The 12,984-nt window shown below is 37.4% G+C and overlaps 1 protein-coding gene across 4 annotated transcripts in view; it reads right to left on the bottom strand.

Annotated features, from left to right (window-relative positions):
* The window catches only part of APAF1 (apoptotic peptidase activating factor 1), a 77,341-nt gene that overhangs the window by 16,920 nt on the left and 47,437 nt on the right, over positions 1-12,984 (bottom strand). For all 4 annotated transcript variants that reach the window (XM_068971239.1, XM_068971242.1, XM_068971241.1 and 1 more), the window contains 4 exons: positions 10,600-10,725; positions 8,303-8,422; positions 6,164-6,280; positions 4,164-4,289 (listed from right to left, as the gene is read on the bottom strand). In XM_068971239.1, coding sequence (XP_068827340.1) covers positions 4,164-4,289; positions 6,164-6,280; positions 8,303-8,422; positions 10,600-10,725 — 489 coding nt within the window. The remainder of the gene's footprint in view (positions 1-4,163; positions 4,290-6,163; positions 6,281-8,302; positions 8,423-10,599; positions 10,726-12,984) is intronic.

Here is a 12,984-nt window from a genome sequence, read left to right as displayed (position 1 = left end):
GGGTGAAGAGACTAGCCTTAGCAGATTTTTTTTTTTTTTTTGGCAGTTGCTTTCTGATAAGGCAATGACGACAAAGATACTTTTTTGTTGGACTTAAATGTCCTGTGCTAATCGAATCATCTTATATAACAGCTAAACTTCTACCAACATTAGTCAAATGTATAAAGGTTGAGTTTGGCTATGTCTCTACCATTAGCTGTAATTTTTGCAATGTATGTACACTAGAATTTTTTCAGCTATATAAATTTAAATGTTTTAAAATGCTAAAGAAATCTTTTATACCTGTAAGAATCAATATATTTTCAATCTCAGGTGAACACAGCTACTATTTGGGCTTTATTTACATCCAGGTAAAAAGATAAAAACTACCAAAATAGACCTCAATATTTACAGCTCTAGGTGCTATCAGGAGAGCTGATTCTTCAAATTTTGGCAATAACTTTAGTTCAGCTTGACAAAGATTTACCAAATCCCTACTACCTCATAGGCACTAGGGATACAAAAATGATTAAAATAAACCTCCAAAACGGTGACTGTGTGAGGTATTTGCAGATTTGTTAATTAGCTTGATGGTGGTAATTATTTCACAATGTATACAGATATCAAATCATCACATTATATGCCTTAAACATACTACAGTCTTGTCAATTCAATCTCAATAAAGCTGGGGGGTGGGGGAACCAAACCTCCAATTGATTATTGACTAAAACACTAAAAAACTAAAATAAAAACCCAACTAGTCAATTCTTAGAAATACCTACCAAGAATTTTGTTACGTGAATGTATACACATTAAAACATTTTAAATGTTTTTAAATGTTAAAAAGTATTCTGAGTAGAGCAGAAAGAGAGGATGAAACACAACTCATTTCTAAAAATAACTTAACTCAGATTCTAAAAATATTCGTAGATATTATTTCTCCCTCTGGCTGAGAACATCTGATCTTCAAGCAGGTCATAAAGCCTATGGCTTTAGCTTTTGACAAAAAGGCTATAGAGTATATAATGTCTCAGCTGAATTTCATCAGATATAGTTTAGTTTTACCCATTTCAAAGCCATCTGGAGAGGAAGAAAAGTGAATATTACACTGAGTTTCACAGCTAATACACTACTATCATGGGATTCCATAATGAGTAAGTCTCTGTACTAAAGGCAAACTTCATTCCAATCATATAGGACTCACAAAGACATAAAAGACTTTTTTCCAAAATAGTTTCTAATAGTATAAATACATGCAGGAAATACATACATATATAAAAGAATACATACGAACTTCTGTTGAACATATGCATTTATCTCCTTTACTTCTAAACCCCCACTAAAATGACAAAGTCAAGAGAATGAGAAAGAAAATAACAAAACAGAGGCTGTAGAGCAGGAGCATGGTAACTGGCTTTGTAGACCCAGGAAAACAAGTCACTATTGAATACCAAACAAAGTCATTATGAGGGGAATAAAAGAGAATAAAGTAGTGCAGAATAATGCTCCTAAAACAAACTAGAAAGAAGACTCTCTGGATTCAAGGACAGCTGAGGGTAGGACTGCAGTTGTGAGAGCAGGGGGAGCGGCAAAGGTCTGTACACTAAGCGCTGAGACAGTGCGCCACCTGCAGCCCCCCCTCCTCCTTCCCCCCTTGAGCTCTAGAGCCTGTCTGTGGGATCTACACCCTCCAGGCAGAAGACGGGAGACTCCTCTCTAGGAATCTGACAAGACCAAGACAGACCCAAAGACGCAGACAACGAAGTTTTCCATCCAGATCGCCTTTCAGAGAAGGTCTCAGTCAACAAAGAGCATCCCAATCAGCATTTTAGCATCCATCTCGGGGTAGTGGATGACCACCACTGAGCTCAGGAAAGCCTTTAAAATAAGAGGCCAAAACAACCAAAAAGAAAATATAAGGTGGGACTTCCTTTGTGGGCCAGTGGCTAAGACTCCACACTCCCAATATAGGGGGCTTAGGTTTAATCCCTAGTCAGGGAACTGGATCCCACATGCCACAACTAAGATCAAAGATCCCATGTGCCACAGCAAAGAACCAGCACAGCCAAACAAATAAATATATTTGTAAAGAAAGAAAACAAACTTGGAGGGAAGGACAACTATGAAGGAAAATTAAATCTTGACAGAAAAATTATATATAACATATATTGTATCATTTACTTATTATTTGGGCTTCCCTGGTGGTTCAGTCAGTAAAGAATCAGCCTGCAATGCAGGAGCTGCTGCTGCTGCTGCTGCTGCTAAGTCGCTTCAGTCAGGTCCGACTCATAGACAGCAGCCCACCAGGCTCCTCCGTCCCTGGGATTCGCCAGGCAAGAACACTGGCGTGGGTTGCCATGTCCTTCTCCAGTGCATGAAAGTGAAGAGTGAAAGTGAAGTCACTCAGTCGAATCTGACTATTAGCAACCCCATGGACTGAAGCCCACCAGGCTCCTCCACCCATGGGATTTTCCAGGCAAGAATACTGGAGTGGGTCGCCACTGCCCTCTCTGCAATGAAGACTTGCCTGCAATGCAGGAGACCCAGGTTCTACCCGAGTTGGGAAGAAACTCTGGAGGAGGAAACGGCAACCCACTTCAGTATTCTTGCTTAGAGAATTCCGTGGACAGAGAAGGCTGACAGGCTACAGTCCATGGAGTTGCAAGAGTCAGACATAGCGATTAAACCACCATATATTATTTACATATCCATCTATCCTCAGAGAAGAAGATATTTCATCTACAAAACAAGAATATCTACATACTCTCAAAAAGAACAAATAAAATTAGAAAGGCTCTCCAGCATTAAAAATATACCAAATGAAAAGCTCAAAGAAAGGGATGGAAGATAAAGCTGAGGAAACTTCCCAAGAAATAGAGCACAGTATACAAAAAGATGAAATGTAGAAAAAGAAAATCAGATGATCAGTCCAAGAGATCCAGTATCTGAATAAGGAATAATAACAGAAAAAAAAGTATATGGAAGGCAGGGGGTGTCAAAGAAATAATTCAAATAAACCTCTCTGAATTGAAAAACGTAAGTTTCCAAATTGAGAAAGGTAGTGAAAGTCCAAAACAATGGACGAAATAAACACACTAAGACATACTATCATGAAATTTCACAATTCTAAGGACAAATGGAAGATCCTAAAACCATCCAAAGAGAAAGATTAGGAATCAGAATGGCTTCAGACTTCTCAACATGAGCTCTAACATCTGGAAGAAAATAGAACATTGTCTTCAAGGTTTTAGGGTAAAATAATTTCCAACTACAACCAGGTTAAGTGTTTCCTGAACTGCACTAAGGCAGAAAAGGCATCCATAGTACACTTGTTCTACTTAGTCTGAACAGTGACACCAATGACCTAAAGAAAACTTTTTTGTGATTGTGTTGGGGTGAGGGGGATTGATAAAAGGGTGGGTGCACACACTGGAGGTAAGCAGGAGGAGAAAAAAGCTAAATTTTCATCTTAATATGAAAAATTCAATAAATTGTCAAAGCTAAAAATAAAGAATCATCACTATAAGTATGCACTGTGGGAACACGAAGATAAATAACAACAACAAAAAAACATCTAAAAGCTAAAAGTGGTGGTTTAAGAGAAAGAGAAATGGGGGAGTCTGCTTTTATTAAAGAGCCTTGTAGTACTATTCGAGTTTTAAAAGTATACGTACTAGAACTTTGATTAAAAATAAAGTTTAAAAGAACATACAGTAGGCTTAAGATCTCTATACCCACAATCCTTAGCTTTGGTAAACAATTCTTTTTTCACAAGATTTTAGCCCTATAATAAATATCTTACACTTAGAGGAAACAATGAAAATATTTCAATCTAAAATAATTACTATTTTACTAGTGTAAAGAAAAATAAACAGAAATTACATAAATGTGGCATGAAGTATACTGACACAAATCCAAACACCAATACAGGTGGGAGAATTCAAATGAATGCTTGATTGACAAAGTAAACAATCTCCCAGTAGAGGGCTCTAAGCCAAACTGCCTGCCTCATGCACAGAAAAATACAAAACAGAATGGGTTTCATTTATGTCCATGTGCATAATCTAAAAGGAAGCCCAAAGTCATCTGAAAGTTTAAAACATGTGCTGGATTTGAGTCACAACCAAAGTGTTCCCTTGTTGGAGTCAGCGTTACACCCATTAGGAGGGCAACCTCCTTCTCACCTGAACTGCAGAATCATCAGAGCTTGAGATAAGAGTCTTTCCATCAGCTGTGAACTGGATGTGCCGGACAGTGGTTTTGTGTGCATTCCTGGATTGGAAGATTCTGTTGTTCAGGAGTTCTAAAATCTACAAAGCAGAAAACCGCAGAAAGTTAATACAAGGATATTCAGCAACACCTGAATTACACTCTGAAAATATTAAATCAAAACTAGACTACAGAAGGGCATAGAATTTGCATCTCATAGTGCTTTCAGTTTAACTAAAGACACACAAGTGAATAGCACAAAACAGACACACCTGTGCACACGCACACACATCTACACTCAAAAAAAATAACCAGATAGCTGTGGGAACCAGTGGTCCTTCTGAGTACTCAGCTACCCAATTCATCAAACAATGGCAGTCTAAGCTCAGCCTCCAAAAAGCAAATGACATTTAAGATGGATGAGAAGGAAGAAAGAAAAACATCCGCAATGAGAGACAAGGCAATCTCTTTACAAAATAACAGAGACAAGGAAAGATAAAGGATGGTGAGAGACAGGAAAAGGAAAAGAGGGTATGAATGGGCTGGAAGGCAGTACACTACAGAGACTTAAAAAGGCTAAAGATTAATACGACAAATGCAGAGATTAAGAAAAGTAGAACATAACTCAAAACCTAATGACTATGTCAAAAAGGCTGTCAAATTCACATCAAAAAAGCAGATAAGCCCTAAATAAGTACAAGGGATATAATGTACAACATAATAAATGTGATTAACAGTGCTGTATATTATAACTGAAAGTTGCTGAAAGTAAATCCTAATAGTTCTCATCAAAAAGGAAAAATAATTTTCTATTTCTTTAATTCGGTAAGTACATGAGATGGCAGATGTTCACTAAACTTATTGTGATGACCATTTCACAATGTAAGTCAAATAATTATGCTATACAGCTTAAAATAACATACACCGTGTTGCTATTTAGTCACTAGGTAGTGTCTGACTCTTGTTCGATCCCATGGACTGTAATCTGCCAAGCTCCTCTGTCCATGGGATTTCCCAGGTAAGAATACTGGAGTGCGCTGCTATTTCCTTCTCCAGGGGGTTTTCCCAACCCAGGGATGGAACCCATGTCTTCTACATTGGCAGGCAGACTCTTTACCACTGAGCCACCAGAATGCTGTATGTTAATTGTATCTCAGTAAAGCTGGAAGGGGAAAAAACTCAAAAAATATAAGTATATATACAGTCTCCTCTTTGTGGGGCAAATGGAACTGGAGAGTATTTGTATAATTCCTTATCACAATGAAGCCAATGTAAAATAAATGTGGCTAGTGCGATAATTAACAAATTAAGAAATAATTCCAAAAAGCTAGGTGAGAAAAAGTGAGAAAAACCACCATGTTCTCTGAACCATTACGTAGCTAGACAAAATATGCTTCTGTGATGAATTTCACTCGTGATGAAATCACTTTTTTCCCAAAATGATTTCCATTATACTATCCTTTTTCCTTCAACCTGATTTTTATTTATTTAATCTTATTTGATAAATTAAGGATTTCAAGTGATAAACAGGTATACTTCTAGTACCAAAAGCAGGACAGCAAAGATTGGTGAGGTGAGTAAATATAAGGTACCAACACTGAAATTCTTGACAAACCTGATCAGAACCAACATGGAAACAACTTACACCCCTATATGGCTGAGCTTCTAAGAAGAGAAAAAAATGCTCTTTGCATAACTAAATCTCTGAGAATGTTTAATATAATTCAAGAACAGCAAGACAATTGGGCAGTGAATAAAGAACACAAAAACACAAAAAGTATGAGACAGAGCAATAAAAGCAATATGAAAAATATACAACCATAGGATTCTAAGATTATTTTTAATCTAACAGAGGAATGACTAATATACCATAGAAAGATTTATTTACTATGTAAGTCTACAAAGCCAGGTGTCTACTTAATTTTAAATAAAAACTATACTGCTCAGAATGCTTCTGCAGACGAGAACTGAATACCTGAATGGCTCCATCTTCAGCTCCGAATGCAAGGTACTGAAGATGTGGACTTAAACAACAGCAACTCACTTGAGCTTCAGTTAGGTAATCAATCTGACCTGTGTTTCCATTAATGAGCTAATGAAAAATAAGGCACAATCAGGTATTAGACTGTAAGAGCCATTTTTGTTCTTTAGAACAGAGATTGGAAAATAAAACAGAAAATAAACTGGAAAAATAAAACAGAAAATAACCAACAAGAGCTCCCAGGGGAACAACAAAGCCCTATTCTATTCTCAGCAGCTGCATTTAGCACTTCACACTTTCATTTCATTTTACTTTTGTGGTTCATATACATTTTCATAAAATAAAATGAGCTTTAAAAGGTTTAAAAAGCAGCTGCTGTGCCGGCCACCTGAGACACATCTGCCTGATTTGTAATCTCACAGCTAGCTCCACACACTCTTTCCCGTTTCTTCACAGAGCCCATTTTAATAGTGCTATCGTTTGTTAAAATACACTTCTCATTTTTCAAGGAGTTTGGTGAAACAGGACTGAGACAGACATTATATAAAAAGACAAATTAAAATTAAATTGGGTTTTACATCCTCCAAATTCTTCACCAGACACTGCATAGTAAGATTTTTTTTTCTCCTCTTTCTTTTGGGAGAAGGAGGCACTGGAGAAGAACCCATTAGCACAACTTGGGTGGCTGGACTTGTAAGGTATAAACTAAGAGCATCACATTTCATAATCTGTACCAAAACTAAAGATTATTTTTTAAAATCCCACTAATAAAAATGCCTATCATTCAACTAAAACATGTGGCCTGGGAAAATATTTCTCAAGCTTAAGTCAACTGTCGGATAAATCTAACTAAGCATTACAACCTAAAAGTCCTGAATTATTTTTCAATATGAAATAAGCAATCACCTTTGTTTCAGGGACAAAGATTATAGGATCAATCAATCAAAGTAGCTTTTTCTTTACAATATTTTATCCAGCATGTTCTCTTAGGCATTCAAAATGAAGACTGAACTATTAAAAGGCGAATATCTTTCCCTCAAAAATCAGTTTTCATATTCTTTTAAGTAGTGACTAAAAAACTGCATGTTCACTTAAATGGAATGATTACTGGTCAGTTTATTCTCTAAACTCTTCCACAACCAATGACATAATAAAATGATACTTTTAATAGTCAGATGACTTCTTTAAGTCTTACAGTTACGATTACTGCTAAAGAAAGGTTATACAAATTTTAAAAAGGTAATACAAGTATTGAACTTGACAAGAAAACTGTAGTAGGAAAAAACCGCAACTGGAACAATCAGTCTGCTAAAAACCAGTAATGAGGAAACCACGTTTAACTCCACATTTCAATTCATACCAGAAATACAGGACATGAGGTGTTCCTCATAAACACATTAAGGACAACAATAATACTTGTAAAATACAGAACAAGCTATATTTAAGAGGTGTCTCACTGCTGGATTCTGACCCTCACAGCAGACAAGGAGAAATTACCACATGCCGTAGACAATTTATTCCCAGATCTCTGCTTCCTGTATTTGGACTCCAACATGACCCTTATAAACCAGCTTACAGATTTTTTTAAATGAAAAGGACCTTCTAGGTGAAGAAAGTGAGCCTCTGAGAAGTGATGCAATTCACTCAACATCACAGAACTAGCTGACGATAAAGCTTGAACTTGTACCTGGGTCTCCTGAGTGAACAGTCACTGTTCCCTCTACTACTTCCAGCTGAGCTCTGCAGCTCCAGAACTTAAGCTCTGGCCTCCCCCGCCAGTCTCCCTCAAGCTTGCCAGCTCTCACACCTTCCATGTGCCTGCTCCCTCCACTCCCCTCTCCTCTTCTCTATTCTGTTTCTCTCTCCACTCCAGTTCCACTCCAATATTTTGTCTCATTTTCTTGCATGTTCCTGCTCCCTGCCTTCCAGTTAACAAAAGGAGGAGTGTGGTAAAGCAAGGTTTAATTTTAAATACTAGCATTATCTGAGCCTAAGCTCAAAACCTATATATTTATTCAACTGACATCTACTGAGCATTTCTTAGATACTAGACAATTATGCCTGATCAAGTCCATTTTGAATTCAGAGTTTGATCAAAACAATTTTTCCAACTGTTTTCTAAAAAATACTCACTTGCAGACGTCTTATATTGTCAACTGCAAGAACCGTCACTTCATTTTCTTGAAACACAACATCTATTTCTTGCTTTAACACTGTAGCAGAGTTCTTACATACTTTCTTTGTCTCCCAGAGCTGATTAAGAGATTTAAAAAGAATACAGTAGGATCACTGCATTCTCTGAAATAACGTAAAGACAGTCTTAGTCTTAAAACCGTATACAACCATACTTCACGCTCCAATGCTAGAAAATTTTCAATTAGATTATAATTCAACAGTAAATATTTATTAATTGCATAAGTAGGGCTTTCCTGGTGGCTCTTTTCTGGTAAGAAGCAGGGCTTCCCTGCATTCAATAGGAAGAAGTAGGTATAGAATCCATCTGCCAATGCAGAAGACACAGGTTTGATCCCTGGGTTGGGAAGATCCCCTAGAGGAGGAAATGGCAACCTACTCCAGTATTCTTGCCTGGAAAATCCCATGAACAGAGGAGCCTGGCTGGGCTACAGCCCATGGGGTCACAAAAGAGGCAGATACCAATGAGTGACTAAACAACAGTGCATGCTAAGATGCCTCAGTCACATCCAACTCTTTGTGACCCTATGGACTATAGCTCACCAGGCTCCTCTGTCCATGGGATCCTCCAGGCAATAACACTGGAGTGGACTGCCAACTCCTCCTCCAAGGGATCTTCCTGACCCAGAGATCAAACCCACGTCTCTTACGTCTCCTGCACTGGCAGGCAGGCTCTTTACCACTAGCTCCACCTTATTAACAAGAATAGTAAGAAGCAGTCGTTATTAAGAGCAATGGCTGCTAGAATCAAAATGCGTTAGTGTGAATTCTAGTTCTACTGAAAGTTGTGACTTTGGGTATATTACTTAATCCTGTGTTATTCAAAGATAAGAGTCTGCTATTTCTCAAATTGTCTGATAGCAAGATAAGGAGCCTGAACCAGAAAGAGAATCAACTCTATCACTAAACACACTGTTAACAGTATGCTTATGATACAGCTGATTTTTTAAAATAAGACTTTCTTAATGAAGGAAGCAGTGCTGATTTACATTCTGGCTCAAGCTTATTGAGACTTATTACACTGTAAATAGCACTGACTTAACCTTTCTGTGACTGCTTCCTCAGCTGCAAAAAGGACTGTTGTGAGAATCAGCAAATTAACACATTCACAGTACTTTGCCCAATGTCTGGCATACAGTAAATACTAAATGAATTTTAACTACAATTTGTACAAGATATTGCATAAGATGCTACTTGGACAGACCAGGGTCTCCAGGCTCAAGAGCCTAATTTAAAATGTGTGAACAAGTTGGAGGGGTAGTGACACATCAGAGGTGAGGAGGTGAAATTCTTATCAAGGCAGAATTTGATAAGTACCATGAGAAAATGACACAAAGTTACATGGCACTGAAGGAGAAAAGACAGTCCTCTGATCAGAATACTAGGAAAGGCTTTACTGAAAGCTTGAGGGGACTCGTAGGATTCTTAGGATTTCAACACTGAGAGATACAGGGAAGTAGGGTATTCCAAACGTAAGAAACACAGAAGCAGGGAAGCACAAGGTGTCTAGGGAAATGTGAGCAGTCCAGTGTAGGTTACTTGAAGGAATAAATCAGAAGACAGACTGGTATAGAATAGCCTTAACCATAGAGAATTTTAAGAGTAATTTATTAACTCCAAATGGTAGGCAAGGCAGTCACTATCTTTTTGAGCAAAAATGACACGTCCGCATTGTACATAAGGAAAATATCTCACAAGCAGTATGCAGAAAACCAAGAAAAAAAAGACTTGCAAAGAGATTAATATAAGAAAGACAACAGGTAATGAGTACCTAAACTTGAAATGGAAAAGTAGAAATAAATGATAGAAAATTAAAAAGTAGAATCCATTCAAACCTCATACCTGCCAGAGATGCTCAGAGGGCACAAACAAAACCTTGTGCGCACCAGGACCCAGGGAAAGGAGCAGTAAAAGAATCTAATAATATTGGCAAGTAATTGGATGTGGGAATTTAAGGTAGGGAGTCAAAAGTTATTCTGATGAAATATATTTAAATTAACCAAAGTGCAGTTTTATCATTGGATTTTTCCAGCACCTGGGCCATGGTAACACTCAATGTACATGTACTGAATGAATGTGACTGCTACAGTCCATATACCAGCACTTCTCAAGGATAAATGTGAATCCAGCAGTTTCTGTTTTACTTCCCCCCAATAGTGCCCATCAATTTCTCAATTTGTAGGAGATTAAGCTTACCATCATTAAATGTTTAAAATGAAAATCTCAATATTTCTCACCCTGACTGTCTGGTCATCAGAAGATGTCAAAAATGATGATCCATCAGGAGAAAACATCACACAGTGGACCCAACTTAAATGTCCTCTGCAATCAGCTACTTTTAAACCTGAGTCCATACTCCACAACTACAGAATAAACACAATATATAGGAAATCACATTAATAAGTATTTTTAATATATCAAGCATATTAAAAACAGCAAGAATGATCCAGCAATTTCACCTCTATGACTATAGCCCAAAAATACATTAGCAAAAATACAAAATAACTTGTGTGGATTATTCACTGCGTCAATCGTTTTTAACAGCAAAAATCCCAAATGACCATCACCAGGGAACTAAATAAACCTCATTAGTCACAAAATGGGACAATATGCAACCGTTAAAAAAAGTATGAGAAAAACACTCTGACAATGACTAGTCTATGGCATATGTTGCAAAGAACAGTATATACGTTTTTGAAGAAGTGTGTATATATATATTTATAAATACTATATATATGCAAACTATACTAAATGAGATGAAAAATAAACGTGAGCATAGTATTAGATACAGTGTGACATATATAATAGCTGGACATATATGGCTATATTATACATATAGATACTGCTTATACATGCAAAAAGAAACATCAGGATGCTAAGACAAAATTGGTTACCTTCAGAAGGTGGGGACCAGAGTGGAAGGGTTAGGGATGAAAGTCAGACCTCCCTGAATAAAACTTATAAAGCTCTGATTTGGAATCATATAAACATTTTACATATTTTTAAAAATCAATCTAAAAAATAACAGGATGAGCATTAAATGGGTTTCATATTCTGACTATTCTCCTCTGTTATCTAATCTTCATTTCAAATGACTGTAAAACCCTACAACAAATGAATGTACTAGTTGTACAGGAATACTTGTCTCCTGTTATTCATGCTTGTTACAAATTGTCAATGTCCGTCTCTAGCCTGGCTGCATTTTGTCCTGAGTTTTGCTGCAAATTACTCAAATATATTCCAGTCTAATGAAGTACCATATGTGCCTGAGTTCCTCTCATTACACTCTGAATTACAGCCCCTACTTTATGATTTTAGAACTAGCATGGGCAAAACAAGTACTTCATCACATGCCCAGTGGTTTTCAATCAGTGAGTTCTATAATTATAAATTAGTTACAGGAAATTTTCTCTGCCTTATCTTCAGTCCACGCTGAGACATACAGAGCTAAAGGCCAGAAATGAAAAGGGTTCCACAACTGAAAAATCTCACTTGAAAATCCTTCCTCTCTTCCCTTCTTGCTCTCTCTCATCATTTCTGTTGTTCACAGCCTCCAAAACCAAGTAAGTGCCTACCTTTAAAAAAAGGAAGACAATGCTCCTTGGAGATTTTTTAAGAAAAACAGAGGGTAAGGATTTTAGAAGTGATGGAAAGGGTAAAAGAAGAGTTGCTCCTTCACTCCTAATATCCAGGAAGAGGAAACTTCCAATCACACCTACCTTGAGGATCTACAGGTAAGGTGCAAGAGCTCCTAGTAGCTCTGAATCTTTCGATTCAAAGTCTCTGCTGAAGAGAACACAGCTCACAGCACCTACTCCTAACCACCGCTGCAAATGGGACTGGAGCCCATTCACACTCAAGGGGAAGATTCTCACTGGGAAGGTCTTCAGTGTTAGCTGCACTGCTGTACACAGAATTAGGAAGAACTTATAGAGCTCATCCACTCACTCCCATCTTAATCTGTATCTGCATGCTGAAGAACTACAGCTCAGCCACTCTCCAGCCACACCTTCATGTATTAGGGCAAGGTTGGAAAACCCACTAAAAATCGCTGGAACAGGCACGGAACACTAAAGAAATGCTTGCCATAGTCAAGCTTCCTTCGAAGGGAGCCTGTGAACCAAATGAACTTTCCTGTTTTCCAAATAAAGGCCCATATCTATCTTCTTATGCTGCAAGCACAAGGGCTTCCATTACTTGGTGGTAAGAGTCACTTAAGGAATGAGTAGTAACAAAGCTTGGAAAAACTATCTTTGGAGGAAAAAAAATCAGGAAACTCACGGCTTTTGAAAAAATTAATATTAGCAGCTCATCTGAGTAGAATTCTTCTAGGTACAGACACTAAGTACAATAAAATCTATTAAGTTAAGGGCAAAATTATAAATATAAATGAGAAGTCATTTTATTCATTAGTACTTAGCAATGAAAATCCTAGATTAACCAATTTTAAATTTAACTTCCATCTTACCTTTCTCAGTGATCTAAGAAATTTGAACTGGACTCACTTATCATCTCTTTTACAGAAGAGTCTATGCCCACATTTAAGAGATGCCATGTTCCTGCTTAGGAAACCAGTGGTCATTCCACTGTTTTCCCCAGACCTTGGCACATACTGACCATTC

This window comes from Capricornis sumatraensis, chromosome 4, assembly GCF_032405125.1.
Source record: "Capricornis sumatraensis isolate serow.1 chromosome 4, serow.2, whole genome shotgun sequence".
Taxonomy (NCBI): Eukaryota; Metazoa; Chordata; class Mammalia; order Artiodactyla; family Bovidae; genus Capricornis; species Capricornis sumatraensis.
The sequence above is the reverse complement of the archived record's forward strand: the minus strand, read 5'-3'. Positions and strand labels throughout refer to the sequence as shown.